The sequence below is a fragment of the Podarcis vaucheri genome, assembly GCF_965113315.1.
Source record: "Podarcis vaucheri genome assembly, chromosome: 10".
In the NCBI taxonomy this organism is placed as follows: domain Eukaryota; kingdom Metazoa; phylum Chordata; class Lepidosauria; order Squamata; family Lacertidae; genus Podarcis; species Podarcis vaucheri.
The window spans coordinates 21814107-21834239 of NC_138748.1; the positions used below are offsets into that span (position 1 = coordinate 21814107).

The following is a 20133-nucleotide window of genomic DNA, read 5'->3' on the forward strand; positions in this document are numbered from 1 at the left end:
TCCCCAAATACTGTCACTAGATGATCATTTATCAGACACAAAATAGAGCATTCCTAGATTGTGCCTACCATGGTTATACAGTTTTTAAAAAATAAAGTTGCATAGTGTCATGAAGTGTCTTTTCTTTTAGAAGAATACCCTTATGCTGGAATTGCTATGTGGATAATAAATGGCAGCTCTTTTGAGCAGAATAGCTTCTGCAGAGGCTTCTGTTTTCTGCACCCCTTAAATTTGATGCTGGTAATTTCAAGTGACTGGCTCTCACCCCTTGCACCATCTACCGCCTATGCATTTAAACTGCACACATTACTGTTTTGTGTCTGACAACTCATAGAGCATCTCGGCTGTGCACTGAAAGGAGAGGAAACGTCTTTTAGATCAAGGATTCTGGGGCAGCCATGTGGCTTGTCATTTGATACTCAAAATATAATATAATATATAAATATAATATGGCTGAGTGAAGCCCCATAGTTTTATTGGGGTGCTTAACTCTTTTGCTGCAGTTACAGATAGGTAGCCGTGTTGGTCTGCCATAGTCAAAATAAAAAATTCCTTCCAGTAGCACCTTAAAGACCAACTAAGTTAGTTCTTGGTATGAGCTTTCGTGTGCATGCACACGAAAGCTCATACCAAGAACTAACTTAGTTGGTCTTTAAGGTGCTACTGGAAGGAATTTTTTTCTTTTGCTGCAATCAGTGGAACTTCCAACTTTAGTTTTGGCTACCTCATGCCCAATAACTTTACTTTAAAATATCGCCATGGGGCTAAACAGGCAATAAATGAATGGATAAGCTACAGGTTGGTTTGGCTGACCTTGAGTGATCTGGGGCTTTCAAGCCATCAGCAGGAAGAAAAGGCAGGCATCACGAAAGGAAAACCCATGAATAGGCCAAGACCTACTGGAATGCTGGCTGCAGCTTCCCAGGAGATGACTGGTGATCCAGACACCATCTGACTCTTCTTTGTGCCTGAAGCCTCCCACCCAGCATTGCTGCCTTCACTCCACAGCTGTTGCATGAAGTAATGGACCCTGCAGATGCTGCTTCATAAGTGGCTTTCCTGTAGTTACAATATAAGTATTTTCAAAATGCAGAGGTTTCATTTAGAAAGTCTGGTAAGCACGTATGCACCGGATGAATCTGTAATGCGGGATTAAACCAGTGCATAGGGGGTTATTTAACTACATTTTTACATCTACCTGCACATTATGATTACCTGGAACCTGGATTACCTGAAGGAGCGTATCCACGCCCATCGTTCTACCCAGACACTGAGGTCCAGCGCCGAGGGCCTTCTGGCGGTTCCCTCGCTGTGAGAAGCCAAGTTACAGGGAAACAGGCAGAGGGCCTTCTCGGTTGTGGCGCCCTCCCTGTGGAACGCCCTCCCACCAGATGTAAAAGAGAACAACAACTACCAGACTTTTAGAAGACATCTGAAGGCAGCCCTGTTTAGGGAAGCTTTTAAAGTTTGATGCATTACTGTATTTTAATATTTTATTGGAAGCCGCCCAGAGTGGCTGGGGAAGCCCAGCCAGATGTATAATAATAAATTATATAATAAATAAATAATAAATTATTATTATATTATTACTGGAACCTGGTGTCACCAGCACTTCTTTATTCGCCCCAGAATGCCTCTGGGTCCTGTGTAAAGCAGAGAGGCATTTTTACGAAATGAACACAGTGGCTGGCTGGAGCGTCACCTGGTAAATTGGAGGGGTGATGGAGGACATCAGGGAGTAATGGGGCGCTGGGGGGTGGGAGAGTGGGTGGAGAAGAGCAGGAGGAGGGCAGGGAAGTGAAATGGGATGTATGCGTGAGGGTCTTTTGAGAGAAAAGGCATGCATAGGTGTGTGGCTGGTGACTCACTGCTGAATTACTTCCGCTCTTTAGAATTTCAGGACTTCAACAATTTCAGGAACATCTGCCTTCGAAGAAATCAAGGCAAGGGATGTGGCACAGATACACTGATGGAAGCCCCCCGTCCCCGGAAATATTCGTGCCAACAATCTTAAAAATGGGTCACAGATTCCCTTGACATGATGCAAAGTAAATGCAGCTAACCGTAATAAAATGTTGCATCAGCAAGGCTGCTTAATTTTAAGGGAATGGAAGCGTCCCAGCTTTTGCATCCATAATTTAATGTAGCTTCTTCCTATTCTGCTACTAGAAGCACGCATGACTCCATGGCACCTCTAAATCGGTACGACTGGTCTTTTTCAGAATGCCAACCCCAAAGCCCCCTCTTTCCCCGCTGCTATTAAGATGCAGCACAACATACCTTTAGAGGGCAGACCTACATACAATCACCTTGAATTCCACAAGGCTTGCTTCTGGTAAATAGGTAAAAATAGGATTGTGCTGCTGGTGGGACTGCCTTGTTGGTGCTATCCTGTGACAGGGCCTTTTCAGTGGTTGCCCCCCATCTGTGGAATGCCTTCCCTAATGAGGTGCATGTGTCTCCATCCTTCTTAACTTTCAGGAGGAATTCAAGAATGCACCTGTTTGCCCAGGCATTTGGTGGATGAAGAATAAATTTCCTGGCAACTCTGACATCACAGGCTGAAATATATTGGTCCCATAGTAATTGCTTTTAGAATGTTTTTAACTGTAACTTTTTAATGTGGCTATGTTTGCGCGTGCACACCCACCCACACGCCCTGGGGCTATGCAGGATGGAAATTCAATCAATCAACGACATTCCTTAAGTTGTTGCAAGTATTTTGCTAAGACCAACTGTGAAGGCCTAATGTCATGAACTGCTACATTTGGCTTGCATTGAAATACCTATCTTTCTAGGCTTTGTTTAGATGGGCTGTTTGCATGGACTTGTGCATGTTATATGGGATCATAGCTGTGAACGTTTCCCTTTTTTAAAGGGAAATTCCCTTATTCCGAATAGGATTCCTCGCAAGAAAAGCGAAAAGTTGACAGTTATGTATGGGATGCATAGTTTCACCTGTTTATCCATCGGGGGTTATGGGTTTAACTCACTATACCCTGAGGCTCAGATATCATGATAGTAAAATTCCTTTGTATAGGTGTAGAATGACACATTCCTTATCTGAGGGCGGAGAAGTTAAAAGTTCCCAGTTACCTTGAACCTGTAACATGAGGAGAGGAGCTTATGATTAACAGCAGAGACCACATCAAGAAGTAGCCATTCTCCCAAGATTCTTTGGGGGAAGCCACACTGTTTAAGGTGCCATGCCACTGCTTTGAACGTATAGTGCAGATGGAGCCTGAGATTGTAAGACCACTAGCCCAACCTTTCTATTAATTAGCACCAGTAAATAGCTTCATGTACACCTGAATTAGGGACGCGGGTGGCACTGTGGGTTAAACCACAGAGCCTAGGGCTTGCTGATCAGAAGGTCAGCGGTTTGAATCCCCATGACGGGGTGAGCTCCCGTTGCTCGGTCCCTGCTCCTGCCAGCCTAGCAGTTTGAAAGCACGTCAAAGTGCAAGTAGATAAATAGGTACCGCTCCGGAGGGAAGGTAAACGGCGTTTCTGTGCGCTGCTCTGTTTTCTCCAGAAGTGGCTTAGTCATGCTGGCCACATGACCTGGAAGCTGTACGCCAGCTCCCTCGGCCAATAAAGCGAGATGAGTGCTGCAACCCCAGAGTCGGCCACGACTGGACCTAATGGTCAGGGGTCCCTTTACCTTTTACACCTGAATTAGCCCTTATCAGTGCATGGAAAGGGGATTCATGTATTTAAGCAGCACTGGAAATATTACCTTTACACATCAGCTCAGTGACAGCTACAAAACAAAACGTGTTACAATGTATTAATATTCTTAAAATACACATTGGTGGCTTGGCTTTGACTCTAACCTCCTTATGAAAGTAGTATTTGTCAGTGCCACACAAAAAGACAAGGGAACACTGTATTTTAAGGACAGGAAGCAGTACATTTCTGCCAGCAGATGGCAAGGAACATACAGTACACACCATATAGTAGCATTTAAGATTCTCAGCTGAAACGTATAAGGGCAGATAAAATTCACATTTCAATCCTTTTAATAAATCCAAGTATTCATACTTCTGCTTTGCTTCACACCTGACTTCTTGAAACATGTTTTCCCCCATTTTAGTGAATTAATCTTCCAAAATGTTTTCTAAAATTCACATTATGATACATCTGTTCTGCCTCCTAAAAGATAATTTAGTTTCCTGAGTGCGGTAGGGAAAAGAAAATAATGAAATCTCGGTCATTATTAACTTTGCCTTTTGCTTATGAGTCCTTCAGATCACTGATCAAGATGAACTTGCTGTATTAAGATTGGAGCATGACTACATAAGGGTTCAGCACCAGGAAACAAACTGAATTACAAAGGCACACACTGGCATATATTAGCAGTAAAGCTGAAAGCTACTTATCTTGCACATCACTTTCTTTTTCTTCGATAAAATGTTTCAAAAATGTTTCAAAAATGTTTTCAGTAAACTCTGAGCTGATACTCAAAAGCAACTACAGAAGGAAGGGCCAGATTAAGGGATCAATTATAAATTAAACTTGAAAATACTGTTTATTAATGTTCTAGCTCAAAATGAGCATGTACAAATGGAAGTTGCACCCAGACCCACATAAATTATGAGCCAGACAGCAGTATTTGGGCTAAAGATGGGCAACAATTATTTTAAATAACAATTAGGATCTGGGAAGGGTAAAAGCATTCATTAATTAATGTGCAGAGTCCTATGAATCTGAAACATATGATAATCAAACCCCACCCATAGGTGCTAACTCCCTGGGGCCCTGGGTGCCTGAGCACCCACAAATTTCAGTGCCAGGGCCATGCATGCTGCGTGGCACCCATGGCCCCAGCCACCCACAGTCGCAGGGCCAAGTTGGCAGTCCTGACCACATCTCTATTTTTTGAGTGAGCTCACAGCCCCAGAGTAGTTAACTTTTCATTCCTAGTCCTTCTGGCTTGCACAATAAGTGTGCTAAATGTGGAGTGCTGACAGGGTCCTATATTCTTTGTTCTGCATTACTGGTATATTTTCCTTTTACTAGGAGGATCCTAAGCTTGGTCTCATATTTGTTCCTGTGTAAGTGTATATAAGGGAGGCGGGTGGCGCTGTGGGTTAAACCACAGAGCCTAGGACTTGCCGATCAGAAGGTCGGTGGTTCGAATCCCCGCGACGGGGTGAGCTCCCGTTGCTCGGTCCCTGCTCCTGCCAACCTAGCAGTTCGAAAACACGTCAAAGTGCAAGTAAATAAATAGGTACCGCTCCGGTGGGAAGGTAAACGGCCTTTCTGTGTGCTACTCTGGTTTGCCAGAAGCGGCTTAGTCATGCTGGCCACATGACCCGGAGGCTGTACACCAGTTCCTTCGGCCAATAAAGCGAGATGAGCGCCACAACCCCAGAGTTGGTCACGACTGGACCTAATGGTCAGGGGTCCCTTTACCTTTACCTTTAAGTGTATATAAATATTGGTGCGTGTCCAAATATTCAGGAATGAACCCTATATTGTCTGAGTGACAGCTTAGAAATCATTAAGTGTCATGCAAACTGCACAGCACAGGTCTCTCTAGATATAGGGGCATGTTTTAGGGGCACGTTTCGCAAAGAGGACACTAGTGGACGGATTTAATCCCTTTCACAGTCAGTGAAGCTTTGTAATACACACAGGCATGCCCAATGCCTGAAAAAGCACTGCTGCACTTGCACTGGCCAACTGAGTAGTTTACATGGGCATTAACTACTAAATTATCCCCATTCACGTTCAAATTACCTTTTACAGCCCAATCTTATGTACGTTCACATATAAATAAGTCCTATTGTTGAGGGTTACTCCCAAACCAAATGTCTGTATGACTGCAGCCTTGTTCATGTCTGAACAGGTCATAGTGGGGCACAATAGTTAGAGAAAAAACATGAACATGGTGAGCTGCCTTAGACTGAGTCAGACCACTGTTTCATGAACAGTTTTGTACTGTCCACACGGACAGGCAGGGCTCTCTCCCGGTCCTACCTGAAGACGCCAAGGATTGAACCTAGGACCTTCTGCAGGCAAATCAGAAGCTCTTCTACTGAGCAGGCCTGTTATTGCTTTGGAAGCCTCACGGATTGTCGCCAATCCAAACGGCTATTGCTTAAAGTAGCTCGTTGGCTGAGCAGATCTGCCAGGAGCATGTCGTCCCTGAGATGTCATCGTGAGATGTCAAAAGCATTGGTGCTGATCTGCGCTAACTAGAAGACCGTATGAAAGGGATGTCATCTATTCAAGGAACAAGATGTAGTTAAACAGCAAAACAACAATAATTGCCCCTAATTTCCCAAGCAAGAAAGAAACAAGCCTGCAAATATCAGAAGAGTCTCAGCCCTGCGTTTCCATGCGATGCTTTATTTCAGTTCATGAATAATGGATACCATTCTTTCTGTGTCTCGTTGCTTCGCACAACGTAAAAAGGTGTGCATTATGCAAATATAATGTCTTAAAATGGTCTCCTGTCAAATACATATTGTTTTCTGTTTCTGTTTTTAATGTAATTGACAAAACACTTGATAGTACTGATTATGCCTCCCCCTGTAAACAAGTTGTTTTATGGGTAGCAGCAGCTGTGCTTATGCCTCTATGAATTTCTGACTTCCATATGAAGTTGTCATTGCACTGTGAAAGAGCACTGCACAAAATCCTAAGCGTGCTACACACCAGCTGGCAAATAAATAAACAAATCAATCCTTTCAGTAATAAAGACAGGTAAAACAGTATTGGTATACTCCAAAGCAGCATCAAAAAGTTTTATTGGATTTGCTCTTTTAGATTTTATGTACATGTTTGTACTTTAACTAGGAATACCAAGGAATGTAGAAAAAAACCTAGATGTTCATGCGAAATTTATGGCATGATTCAATCACCTTGGCTAAAGCAGAGCAAGGCATACTCACATTAGCAAAATCCCAGAGGTGTATTCAAGACTAGAACTACACTACTATTCTTGGTAATAAACAGAAAGACCGAGAAACAGTTATTATGCTCATAGGCATAATAACCCAACCCAGAAAGTTTCCAAGCCTGAGAAAACTTTGCTCCACTTGCTTTCATGTTATGCTATTTAGACAGAATATTGTTTTGAAACTTTTGTTAGATGCCTTTTGGGCACGTCAAGGGGACAAAAAGCGAGGTGTGCGTGGTAACACTAAGAGTACAGGTATTTCCCTTCCTCTTCAGAAACAATTTTATACACAGTGTTCTGAATTGATATAAATGAGTAATGTTCTAGCACTGCATAATGTGGTCAATGGGCAAGTTAAAGTCACTCACGTTTATTTTGAAAAATCTTATGGGCCCTCTCCAGTTATAATATCAAGCTGTGTTTTATCTTTATGACTTGTGTAAATGCACAATGCAAATAGATTTGGGGCCGGTGTAGGTTTTGGCATGCCACCCACAAACAACTGAGGATCCTGAGAGCGTCACCAAGGAGGTACAATACAAACACACTCAATATATGCATATATTAATAAAGCCCTTTACTAAGGAACGGAATACATTTTAAAGAATGCCAGTTTTAAAATATAGCATATTTTAAGCTCCATTGTCAAAAACATCACTTGATACCTTGCTATGTACCAGGCCACAATGATCCTGCTGAAAGCTGATTTCTTCATGCATTCCAGCCTGTAAATGAACTTGATCTTTTTGCCACAGTTTTCTTTAAATTTTCACTGCCTAAGGAACAGGGAGGGGAGGGTTACTGTATTCTCTCATCTATATTTTTGCATTAGTGTAACCATCACCAATTTTCAAATGGACTCCAGCCTAATTCATATAATATTTCTTACAAACAAAAAGCCATTGTTTAGGGAAAGTTAGACTACAGCAGCGTCCTTAACTAAGAAACTGCCATGGTAAATTGTGCAGCGGAAACATGCAAACCACTCTCAATGATCTGGTTGTTCCCCTATTGTGTGTGTGAGCTAGTCTGATTCACTCCTTGCTTACTAGAAGAGTACTTCACAGTAGCCATGGTGAATCTGTCAAGTTTATCTGTTTCTGATTTTTCAATCTTAAGTTCAGTTCTCCACAACAATTTTGGGTTGTTGTTGTTTTTACAAATCCTCATGAAAATTCATAAGCGCTTTAGTGTGAATTTCTCTTTATACAAACTTTTGTATGAAATTTTGCCTAATACACATGCTTTTTCTAAAACACATTTCCTTATTATAATGCGTTTTTGTAGGTTATTTGCACCTATAGGTGTGTTTCAATGCAAACTTGACCCTAGTATATGCATTTTCATACACAGTATCAAATTTTATTTCTGTCACAAACCAGCATAAGATGAAACATACGGATAAACTGAACGCATAAGACTTAAACAGGTAGGGGGATACACATTATTTGGCACTACAAAATTCAGAAAGGTGCAATTTTTTAAGGAAATGTTTCAGTCTGCATATTGCTTGGGAAAGTGCAAACTATGCAGGTTCACCTTTAAATGCAAACTGAATTGAATTTCTCCCCCATACCTAAATCATGGTAAGTCCAACTTTAAGTTGTCAGTCAATAGGGTTGCAGAATAGAGAGCAAAGGCATTGAAAAGAGCAATATCTCTAGAACATGGTGGGAGGAAAAAGCTTTATAGTACTCATTGCACGAGCCATTGCAGGATTCTTAAGAAGCAAACGTAATGATCTTTGAATGTCACATGAAGGTGGAGGGTGGACCTCCTGACTATCTTATGGAAGGTTACTGGTGAAGATTACTGGCCCAAGGAAGCTGCTCCATGCAGAGAAAGGGCTCCTATACCATTGCTGGGGAGGCAGTGAGCCTGGGCATAATAATCTAGGCAAGACACTCCGTAGCCCCTCTACTGTTCATGCTTCTAGGAAGTCATACTTGTGCACTATGAGAAATACTCCCAGGCAGATTAGGATTCTGGGGCCAAGAGTGCATCTAATCTTGACCCAAGGGTGCTCAGCAAACAGCCTTGTGTCATTCCTTATCGCTAGGTGAAGGTGGAGTTTATCTAGATTTGTAGAATTTATTTTTCTGCGCTACCAATGCAGGGTGCAACTGCAGCCTCTGTATGGTGGTGGACTTGAGAGTTACCTGTCTCTAGGTATTCCTTCTGAGGAAAAATCCAGGCCCAGTAAACCATAGAAAACTAAGCTGCCTTATTCATTGAAATGGCCAGGGCCTAGAGAAGCTAAGAAGACAGCAGGGGGTTTCAAGTTTCCAAGAATTGCTGGCCATATGGCACTGCATCTCACAGGTAGTACTCTGGCTAATGGCAGGCATGCCGCATTGGGGGGTGGGAAGAGATGGTTCAGTTGCTTGGCAAAAGGATTCCTGCCATGTGCTGAGGTTGCACTGCGTTCCCCGCAATGTACAAAGTGCATCATATTCTCAGGTTTCCTTTCTGCAGCTTCTGTTGAACGTTTTAACACCTTCAAATGCAACCTTTTTGAGATGGAAAGCAATGATCATGGTAAGAAAAACTAATTGCCAGATTCCTGTGTAGCTGGCAAATGTGAGTCTTTCTTCAATAAGAACACCAATTCAGTAGTCAGGCACAGTTTAAAAGGAAGGGGGGGCGCAAATGATAAAATTTATTAGGAGAACAATAGTAAATATAACAAGATAAGGCATTATATAAATCCAGTGTAGTCTTCGGGACTCTGCAGACATCATTTTTATTGTGCATTCCTGATGATTTGTGCTTATGCTGCTATCGGGGAAGTCACATGTGATTCTGCTTTATTTTTTTTTTATAATAATTTTTATTGCATTTTTTCCAAATTACAGAAAGAACAAAAGGATAGGCAGAATAGAAGAAAAAAAGAAAAAAGAACAGAAAATCACAAACCATTTCAGCAACTTATTTCCAATTTCCATTGGACTTCCCCACATCTCCCCCATGATGCATTCTTGATAATAAAGTTATCAGCAAATTATACCCTTATTTCGTGTGTTTCTTTATATTTTCAATTGCAATTTAAGTTTAAATCTCTTATTCTCTGTTTACTCTAAAGATATAACATAATGTCATTTTTACCCATTTAAACTTTGATTCTTTCATAAATGTTATCAATTTCATAGGTAATTAAATTTCATTGCTGGGGCTAACGTTCCAAATCATACGGCATCTTATGTTTCATACAACTTATAATACTTTTGCAAATAGTCTTTAAATTTTTTCCAGTCCTCCTCCATTGCCTCTTCTCCCAAGTCTCGGATCCTTGCAGTCATCTCGGCCAGTTCCATGTAGTTCATCAATTGCGTCTGCCAGTCCTCCAGTGTGGGCAAATCTTGGGTCTTCCAATGCTTAGCGATAAGGATTCTTGCTGCTGTTGTAGCATACATAAAAAAAGTTCTATCCTTTTTTAACACCTTCTGGCCGACAATGCCCAGAAGGAAGGCCTCTGGTTTCTTGGGGAAGGTGTACTTGAACACCTTTTTTAACTCGTTATAGATCATTTCCCAAAAGGCCTTCAATCTTGGACAAGTCCACCAGAGGTGAAAGAATGTCCCTTCAGCCTCCTTGCATTTCCAACATTTATTGTCAGACAAATGGTATATCTTAGCGAGCTTGACTGGGGTCATGTACCACCTGTATACCATTTTCATAATGTTTTCTTTCAAGGCATTACATGCCGTAAATTTCATACCGGTGGTCCATAACCTTTCCCAGTCCTCAGACATAATATTGTAACCAATGTCTTGAGCCCATTTTATCATGGCTGATTTAACTGTCTCATCCTGAGTATTCCATTTAAGCAGCAAGTTGTACATTCTCGATAATACCTTGGTCTTTGGTTCTAACAACTCTGTCTCAAGTTTCGATTTTTCCACCTGGAATCCTATTTTTTTATCTAGCTTAAAAACCTCATTAATTTGGGCATAGTGTAGCCAATTTTGCACCTTATCCTTTAATTTTTCAAAGCTCTGCAACCTCCAATTGCCTCCAATGTTTTCTATTATTTCCCAATATTTCGGCCAATATGCCTCCATATTGGATGTTTTCCGAGCTTTGGCCTCTATTGGTGAAATCCACCTCGGAGTTTTACTTTCCAATAAGTCTTTGTATTTTTTCCAGACCATATATATTGCTTTTCTGACAATATGGTTTTTGAACATTCCATGTGTTTTCCCCTTGTCATACCACAAATACGCATGCCAACCTAACGAATTATTGAAGCCTTCCAGATCAAGGACATCAGTGTTTTCCAATAAGATCCAATCTTTCATCCAGCAGAAGGCCGCAGCTTCATAATATAACCTTAAGTCCGGCAGGGCAAACCCCCCTCTCTCCTTTGCATCAGTTAATATTTTAAACTTTATTCGGGGCTTTTTGCCCTGCCAGACAAACCTAGAAATATCCCTCTGCCACTTTCCAAAACATTCCACTCTGTCCACGACCTGCAAGGCTTGAAACAAAAACAACATCTTTGGCAAAACGTTCATTTTTATAGCTGCAATTCGGCCTAACAAGGATAATTTCAATCTTGACCAAATTTCTAGATCTTTTTTGACTTCTGACCAACATTTTTCATAGTTATCTTTAAACAGATTCAAATTCTTAGAAGACAAGTTGACCCCCAGGTATTTCACTTTTTTAACAATGTTTAGTTCTGTTTCCTTCTGAAACCCCTCTGTTTCAGTAACCGTCAAGTTTTTCCCTAGCACCTTAGTTTTTTGTTTGTTCAGCTTAAAACCCGCCACCCGACCAAATTTCTGAATCAATTCCAAAACTCTTTTTGTACTAGGTTCTGGCTCCTGTAATGTTAAAACCAAGTCATCTGCAAATGCTTTCAGTTTATATTGTTTCGCTCCGACCCGTATTCCTTGTACCTGCCGATCCTCCCTTATCATATTCAGCAAAACCTCCAGGACTGAAATAAACAACAGAGGGGATAGGGGGCACCCCTGGCGTGTTCCTTTTTCAATATGAAGTTCTTCTGTCACCACATTGTTCACTATCAACTTAGCTTTTTGTTCTGAATAGATTGCCTCTATTCCATTCTCAAACCCCCTTCCCACTCCCATCCCTTCCAAGTTTTTCTTCATAAATTTCCAAGAAATGTTGTCAAAGGCCTTCTCCGCATCAATAAAAATTAACACTGCTTTGGTGTTAATATTTGTTTGTAAAAGTTCCAGAATATCGATAATATTCCTGGTGTTATCAAACAAGTGTCTACCTGGGAGAAAGCCTGCTTGGTCCTTATGAATTACTTCATTTAATACTTTTTTAAATCTGTTAGCCAACACATCCGCAAATATTTTGTAATCCACGTTTAGGAGTGAGATGGGGCGGTAGTTCTTAAGTTGAGTCTTTTCAGTTTCCACTTTAGGTATCAGTGTGATGAATGCTTCTTTCCACGTATCTGGTGCCCTCCCTCCCCCCATAATCTGGTTACAAACCTCCATTAATGGTTGTATCAAATAGTCTTTTAACATCCTGTAGTACTTGGAGGTGAGTCCATCAGGGCCTGGAGATTTGCCTAGTTGCATATTCTGAATGGCATCCTCGATTTCCTGTTTTGTTATTTTACAATTCAAGATTGATCTCTTCTCTTGAGATAATTTTGGTAGGCCGTTGTCTTTCAAAAATTGTTCTATCTCAGTTGCTTCCTCGGATTCTTGTGTGTACAATTTTTTAAAGTATTTCTGGAAACACTTTCTAATTTCTCCCGGTTTCTGAATGTTTTTCCCTTCAACTTCTAAGTTGGTGACATAATTTAATTTTTGTCTCTTTTTCAACTGCCAAGCTAGCAGTTTCCCACATTTGTTCGCAGATTCAAAAGATCTTTGTTTCATTTGTTTGATTTTCCATTCCACTTCTTGGTTAATCAATTTCGCATATTGTGACTGGTGAAATTTGATTTCTCTTAAAGTCTCTTTTGATTTTGGATTCACTCTTAATTTTTTCTCTCCATCTCTTATCTTCTCCAATATCTTGTCTTTTTTACCATTCCAAAGTTTTTTCTTGATCGTATTCTGTTGTATCAGAAACCCTCTCATAACAGCTTTGCTTGCGTCCCAGATTATTCTTTTTTCCACCGAGGTATTCAAGTTAATTTCAAAATAATCCTTTAAAGCTTTTTGGGCCTTCTTTACAATCTCTTGATCTCTTAGCAGGTTGTCATTCATTTTCCATCTGAAGGAGTCGGCAGTAGTAAATCTCATTTCCATTTTCAAAGCGTTATGGTCGGAGCAAGTCTTTGGGCAGATTTCTATTTTTGTAGTCTTAGGTGCCAGCCCTCTAGTTGCCCAGATTTGGTCGATTCTTGTCCATGACAGGTGGGCCTCAGAAAAGAAAGTTCCTTCTTTACCTAGGGGGTTTCTCGTCCTCCATAAATCAATTAGGTCCATATTGTCAGTTAGTTCAAAGAAAGTTTTTGGTAGTCTTCCATCTTTAGTCAGATTCTGATTCTGTGACTTATCCATAAAAGTAGAGACGACCCCATTCATATCTCCCATCATAATGATGTTGGAATAGTCCAGATAGTCCAGTAGTGTGTCATGCAGCTTCTTATAAAATTCTGATTTCCCCTCATTTGGTGCATATATTCCTAATATCAAAACTTTCTCTCCTTGAGTCGAAATTTCAATAGCCAGGATTCTTCCTTGTTCATCTTTAAACAAAAATTTTGGTGATAAATTCTCCTTGGCGTAGATCACCACGCCTCTCTTCTTAACTCTATCTGATGAAATAAATTCTTGGCCTAATCTTTTATTTATTAACACCTTCCTGTGTAACCTGGTCACGTGGGTTTCTTGCAAACAAATTATGTCCAAATTCTCTTTCTTTAGAATATGGAAGATCCTTTTGCGTTTTTCTGGGGAATTCGCGCCATTAATGTTCCAACTATACAGCTGCAGAGACATCCTGTAACAATCTGTTGTTACTCTTGTTAGGCGTCTTCTTTTTTGTCCAAATCCGAGGGTGGTAACTCTTTTCCAGACTCTGGTGGTGGCCAAATAGCTGCCACTCCTTTCTGCAAGTCTTCTCCGTGGTCGTGTAGGAACTTCTGGCTGTCCTCTTTCGTTTTGATTTTTGTCTTCTTTCCTTTGTATTTGAATGAGAGGCCTTGTGGGAACTCCCACCTGTATGGTATTCCGTTACCTCTCAAAAGTCCAGCTAGGTCAGTGTAGTTAGATCTGAGATCCAGTAATTGTTTAGGAATATCCTTGTAGATTTGTGCTCTTCTGTCCTGGATCTCAAGTGCTTTGTTAAAATGTAGGTCGAGTAGTGTCAGGGGTTCAGGAGCAGAGACGCAGAGAAGGGAGGAAGCAGAGAGCGAGGGGGAGGAATCCGAAGGGAAAATGAGTGATGATGACGACCCGAGATCTCCAAGCCTAAGCAGTGAGTCAGAGGACTCCCAAAAGGGAGCCCCAGTGAGCAGAGCAAGGGGGGGATCCGGGGGGACACCCCAGGAGGAAGGGAACAGAGGAGATTCAGAGAGCAGCAGCTGGAAGTCGGGACCCACGCTCATAACTGAGAGCGGCAGCAGCTGGAAGTCGGGACCCACGCTCAAGACTGAGAGCAGCAGGGAGGAAGGTAGCCAGGCATCGGGTTCCGGAGGCTGTCAGCAGGAGGGAGGGCACGAGTCAGGGGTGGTCACGCCCTCCTCAGAGAGCGAGGCAACGGTTAAGAGGAAGGCAGGGAGTTGGGCGCGCGCGCCAAGTTCAAATGCAGCGGAAGCTGGAGCAGTAAGCAGCCCGGAGAGTGAGCCAGGTCCTAAAGCCCGCCGCAAGGAGGCAGAAGGATCAGGGGGGTCAGCGTCAGAGGAGAGTAGAAGGGAGGAGGCCCAGGGGGGCAGAAGGACCCAGAGACGTAGGGAGAGGCGAAGGAGGTGGAGCAAGGCTAGGGTATTAAGCTGGTGTGCAAGAGGCGGGGACTCAGACGGGTCTTCGCCGACCTAGGGCAAAAGGTGTAGAGCTGCACGCTGCAGTTCGGAAATGAAACCTGTAACTTAATAAAGACTCTTATAAAGTGAACGCTGGCGGACTTGGTCCTATGTGAGCTGGGACTGGGTGGCAGCCCTGACAGTAAGACCCGTCTCTCAAAAGCTTCGGACACCTGATATCTCGCAGCGGAGAGAGAGGCAGCTGGAGGAGGGGATCGGTGTTTGGGAGCAAGCTCACGACGGTTAGCAGAGATGACGGAAGCAGAGACAGTTGCAGCGCTGCAACAGGCAGTTACCCAATTGAACGCGGAGGTACTGGCATCCAAGAAGAGGGAGGAGGATGCGGCAGCCGCCTACAGAGATCTCCACGCCAGGTTTGAAGCATGGGTTAAACACGGGCAGCCAGGACCCAGACCGGAGGGGGTTGGGTTGGCACGGAGAGCAGGAGGGCTTGTGGCTCACTTCGATGGGAATTTACAACAGTACCCCAATTTTCGAGCAGACGTAATGTGCGCACTGCAACTGCTGGCAAAAGACTTTAGAGATGAGGAAGAGAAAGTGGGGTTCATACTATCCCATTTGCATGGGGATGCTAAAGCGTGGCTACGCAATTTGTGGAGGGATAAAGATCCGGCGCTTCAGAATGCAGATGCCTTTATCAAAGCGATGGATGCGTGTTTTTTGTCTACTATTGATGTGGATCTTGCCCGACGGGAGATTCATGGACTAAAACAAGGGAGGGCAAGCGTCCGGCAGTACCACGCCCGCTTTTTTGCGCTGGTCAGTGCCTTAGAGTGGGACCGGGATTCGCCCCCTGTCAGAGACCTGTTCTGGGAGGGTCTAAGCTCTGCGGTCAAGGATGAAATTGCAAGGGGCGAGAGGCCCCGAAGCACGCAGGAGGTGGTCCAAAGGGCGCTGACTGTGGGGGTGAGGCTGGAAGAACGTCCATGGTGCAGAGATGAAGGACGTGGAGGGCGCGAAGCAGCGAGAAGTTTCTCTTTCGTTCCAAGAGAAGCAGCGCGTGCGCAATCCACACCTCCGCCTGGAGGGGGAGGGGAACCGATGGAGGTTGGAGGTGCAAGGGCTCAGTCAGCAGCCAGAGCCCAAGCACCGACAGCAGTGAAAGCGAAGCCTCCTAGAGGGAACAGGAAGTGTTACATCTGCGAGGATCCAGGCCATTTGGCGAAAGAGTGTCCCCGGAGGCTCCACAAGCACACTGCAGCCTCAGCAATGGTGACTGCAGCAACGCAGCAAGGAGAACCACAGCAGGGAAACGACGATGTCTGGCTGGAGACAGAGGCACTGGGGCCCAGCCAGACGCATCAGTGAAGCAGTCCCCAGCGATCTTGCAACCCACGGACCCCCTCCCACCCAAACCAGTAGTGCAGCTCACAGCATCTCTCCAGCTACCCGATGGCGTCACTATCGAAGTGCCGCTTTCTGTGGATTCTGGAAGCAACGCAGACTTTATAGCGCAGGATTTTGTGGAGCAGCACGCTATACAGCTACTGCCTGCCACTCTGCCCCTGCAAGTCGTCACAGTGGATGGCAGAGAGTTGCTAGGGGGGCAGGTGGTGAAGCAAACGCCACCGATGGTGATGCGCCTTGGCAACCACAGGGAAGTCATCAGTTTTAATGTCACCCGACTGTCGGACACGCCCATTGTGTTGGGCATGAGTTGGCTGGACAGGCACAGTCCGACACTGGCTTGGTACCAGAGACAGCTGATCTTCGGCTCCTCTTATTGCGCAGAACACTGCATCCTGCCCAGACAGGAGGGAGAGGAGGAGGAATCACAACTGCAGTTGGGAACGTTGCAAGCAGTCCCCCACAAATACGCAGACTTTCTGGAGGTCTTCTGCGAGAAAGAGGCTGACAAGCTACCACCGCACAGGCAATATGACTGCAAGATTGACCTCCTACCAGGGGCGACGCTGCCGAAAGGGAAGCTGTATTCCATGTCTGAGGACGAATTACAGGAACTCAAACAGTTCATAGATCACAATTTGCAGCGCGGTTTCATCCGGGAGTCCAGGGCAGTAGGGGGCAGTCCTGTTTTCTTCGTGAAGAAGAAAGACACGCCCCAAAAAAGACTGGTGGTGGATTTTCGCCTCTTAAACAAGATGACCAAGCCTTCTGATTTCCCCATGCCCAGGATTGACGACCTACTAGCGACGGTGCGCAAGGGACGCGTGTTCACCAAGTTGGACCTGCGAGGTGCGTACAATCTCATCCGCATGAGGGAGGGCGATGAGTGGAAGACAGCCATGTTCACGCCTCTGGGCACCTACGAATACAGAGTGATGCCGTTTGGATTGCAAAACGGTTCTCACTGTTTCCAAGCTTTCATGCATCATGTGTTGGCGGGACTCCTTTACAAGAAGTGCGTCTGCTTTCTGGATGACATCCTGATATTCTCCGAATCGCAGCAAGCCCATGACCAAGATGTTCGGGAGGTGCTGGAGAGGCTGCAGCAGCATAGACTGTACGCCAAACTGGAGAAGTGCCAGTTCGACACGACGGAGGTGGATTTCTTGGGTTACAAGTTGTCGGACAAGGGGCTAGCCATGGACAGCGCCAAGGTTCGTGCGGTGTTGGATTGGAAGAGCCCGCGCAACCGGAAGGAGGTCCAGCAGTTTGTCGGCTTCGCCAACTTCTATCGCAAGTTTATCAAGGGGTTCGCGATGCAGACGGCGGCCATTACGGACACGCTAAGCTCCAAGAAAAAGAAATTCATCTGGACGGAGCAGGCGGAGCAGTCCTTTCAGGCACTCAAGCGTCTCTTCGCGTCGGAAGAGCAACTGCTGCATATCGACCCCAGCAGGCCGATGCGGGTAGAGACAGACGCGTCCGATAGAGCAGTGGGAGCTGTCCTGCTGCAAAGGGACCCACAGGGGGTCTGGAGGCCGGGAGCGTTCTACTCCAGAAAGCTCAGCAAGTCGGAGCAGAACTACACCATCTGGGACAGGGAGTTGCTGGCCATTCATGCAGCTTTCAAGGCGTGGAGGCACTTCCTGATCGGCGCCAAGCACACGGTGCAGGTCTGCACGGATCACAAGAATCTGGAGCACTGGCGCACGGCTCAGTTCCTGAACCAGAGGCAGATACGTTGGGCGGAGTTCTTTGCTGACTTCAATTTCCGAATAGAGTACGTCCCAGGCGACACCAACGTCATGGCGGATGCACTGTCCCGCAAACCGCAATACCTCGAAGAGGCGACGCCAGCGGCAGCCATGCACATCTTCGCGCCAACAGCGTGGGCGTGCGCTTCAGCCACAGTAGACCTGGATGCGGTGCGGCGGGCGTTGCAGGACGACTCCTTCGCGCAGGCGAAGATGGCAGAGGTGCACAAGGGCACGGCGAAGGGCGACGAGTTCCAGATACGAGACGGCTTGCTCTTACGTAAAGGGGCCATCTACGTGCCGGGAGACGAACTTCGCGCCAGGGTACTGCAGCAGCTGCACGACGCACCCACGGCCGGGCACTTTGGCACGGAAAAAACGGTGGAATTAGTCGCAAGGGACTTTTGGTGGCCCAGACTGAGAGGGGAAGTCGCGGACTACGTTGCGAGGTGCGACACCTGCCAGAGGGCCAAACCGGTGCACAAACCACCGGCGGGACTGCTGGAACCGCTGCAAACGCCGTTTGAACCGTGGGAGAGAGTGGCCCTGGACTTTGTTACGGATCTACCCAGCTCGAGAGGCAAGACAGCTGTACTAGTGGTGGTGGACTTGTTCACCAAGATGGCACATTTCATTCCGTGTGCGAAGGTGGCCACGGCGGAACAAACCGCCAAACTGTTCATAGATCACGTGTTCAAAGTGCATGGTCTGCCGCGGTCTATCCTGTCCGACCGCGGGCGCCAGTTCGTCTCGAATTTCTGGCAGAAGCTGATGAGTTTTCTAAATGTCAAGGTCGATCTGGCATCAGCAAGACACCCGCAGACCAACGGGCAAGCAGAGAGGGTCAATGCCATCATGCAGCAGTACCTGAGATGCTATGCCAATCAACAACCTGCGACCTGGGTGGATTACCTGCCGCTCGCCGAGTTCGCTTACAACAACACGAAGCACGTGTCCACAGGGGTGACGCCGTTCTTCGCCAACAATGGGAGGAATCCCAGAACCTTCCCGGGACGGGAGAGAGTGGGGGACGGAGAACCACAGACGGCGGACGCGTTCGCGTCAGAGTTGCAGGCGGTACACGATCAACTCAGACGGCAGCTGGAGCTAGCTAAGCACGCCTACAAGGTGCAAGCTGACAAGCACAGGCGGGTTGGCGAAGAGATCCAAGTGGGAGACTGGGTCTGGTTGGCAGCCCACGCAGTGCCGACCAGGTCACTAGCCAAGAAGAAGTTGGGGCACAAGCAAATTGGTCCGTACCAAGTCGAAGCACAGATCAACCCGGTAGCCTTCCGACTGGCGCTGCCGGAGGGTTCCAGAATGCATCCGGTGTTCCACAGGTCGGTGCTCACTCCCTACAAGGCACCTCACAGATTCCAGGAGCCAGGGACGGCACCGAGTCCGTTCCGGGAGCGGACGGAGACGCGAGGGGTGACGCAGCAAGACCCCATCAACGAGGTCACGGAGATTTTGGACTCCAGATGGGGGGAAGAGGGAGTCGAATACCTCCTAGCCAGAGAGGGCACCCGGGCCAGCGCCAATAGCTGGGTGCCAGACTACGCTTTGGAGGAACCCCTGCTCAAGGACGAGTTTCATGCCCTTTTCCCACACAGACCCATGCCAGCGAGCTTCTTCGACGACTGGCTGTTCACGCCCACACTTTCTTCCAGCACGTTCCATGGATTCGACTCGGACGGGGAACCCGCACTGAGCACCCGTTCCCCAGAAGGATCGCCGGCGGGTTCGGCGTCAGACACCTCGTATTGGTGGGACGATCGACCGGAGGAGCAATGGCGCCGGAAGTGGCTGGAGATGCCAGGTCGAGCGACCGACGCAGAGACTGACATGGACGTGTTCGGGGAGGACCTTGGGTTCGAGCACGGCGGTACAGAGATGGAAGCGGAACAGGTCAACGTCGGCGACCGCGAGGAGGAAGACTCGGAGGTCTTCAGTTGGCGGCCAACCACGGGGAGCGAACTGTATCCGGCATTCCCTCCCGTGATGATGGAGCACCCAGCACCCACACCTGAAAGCGGGGAGGGGGGAAAGGGGGGCTTCGAGGGGGGGATGGATGTCAGGGGTTCAGGAGCAGAGACGCAGAGAAGGGAGGAAGCAGAGAGCGAGGGGGAGGAATCCGAAGG

At 46.0% G+C, this 20133-nt stretch overlaps 1 protein-coding gene across 1 annotated transcript in view; it reads right to left on the bottom strand.

The window, feature by feature from the left end:
* Positions 1-7458: 7458 nt before the first annotated feature.
* The window catches only part of LOC309541682 (uncharacterized protein), a 39860-nt gene continuing 27185 nt past the window's right edge, over positions 7459-20133 (bottom strand). Inside the window, exon 11 of the mRNA XM_082239829.1 lies at positions 7459-7686. Coding sequence (XP_082095955.1) covers positions 7622-7686 — 65 coding nt within the window. The 3' untranslated portion in view covers positions 7459-7621. The remainder of the gene's footprint in view (positions 7687-20133) is intronic.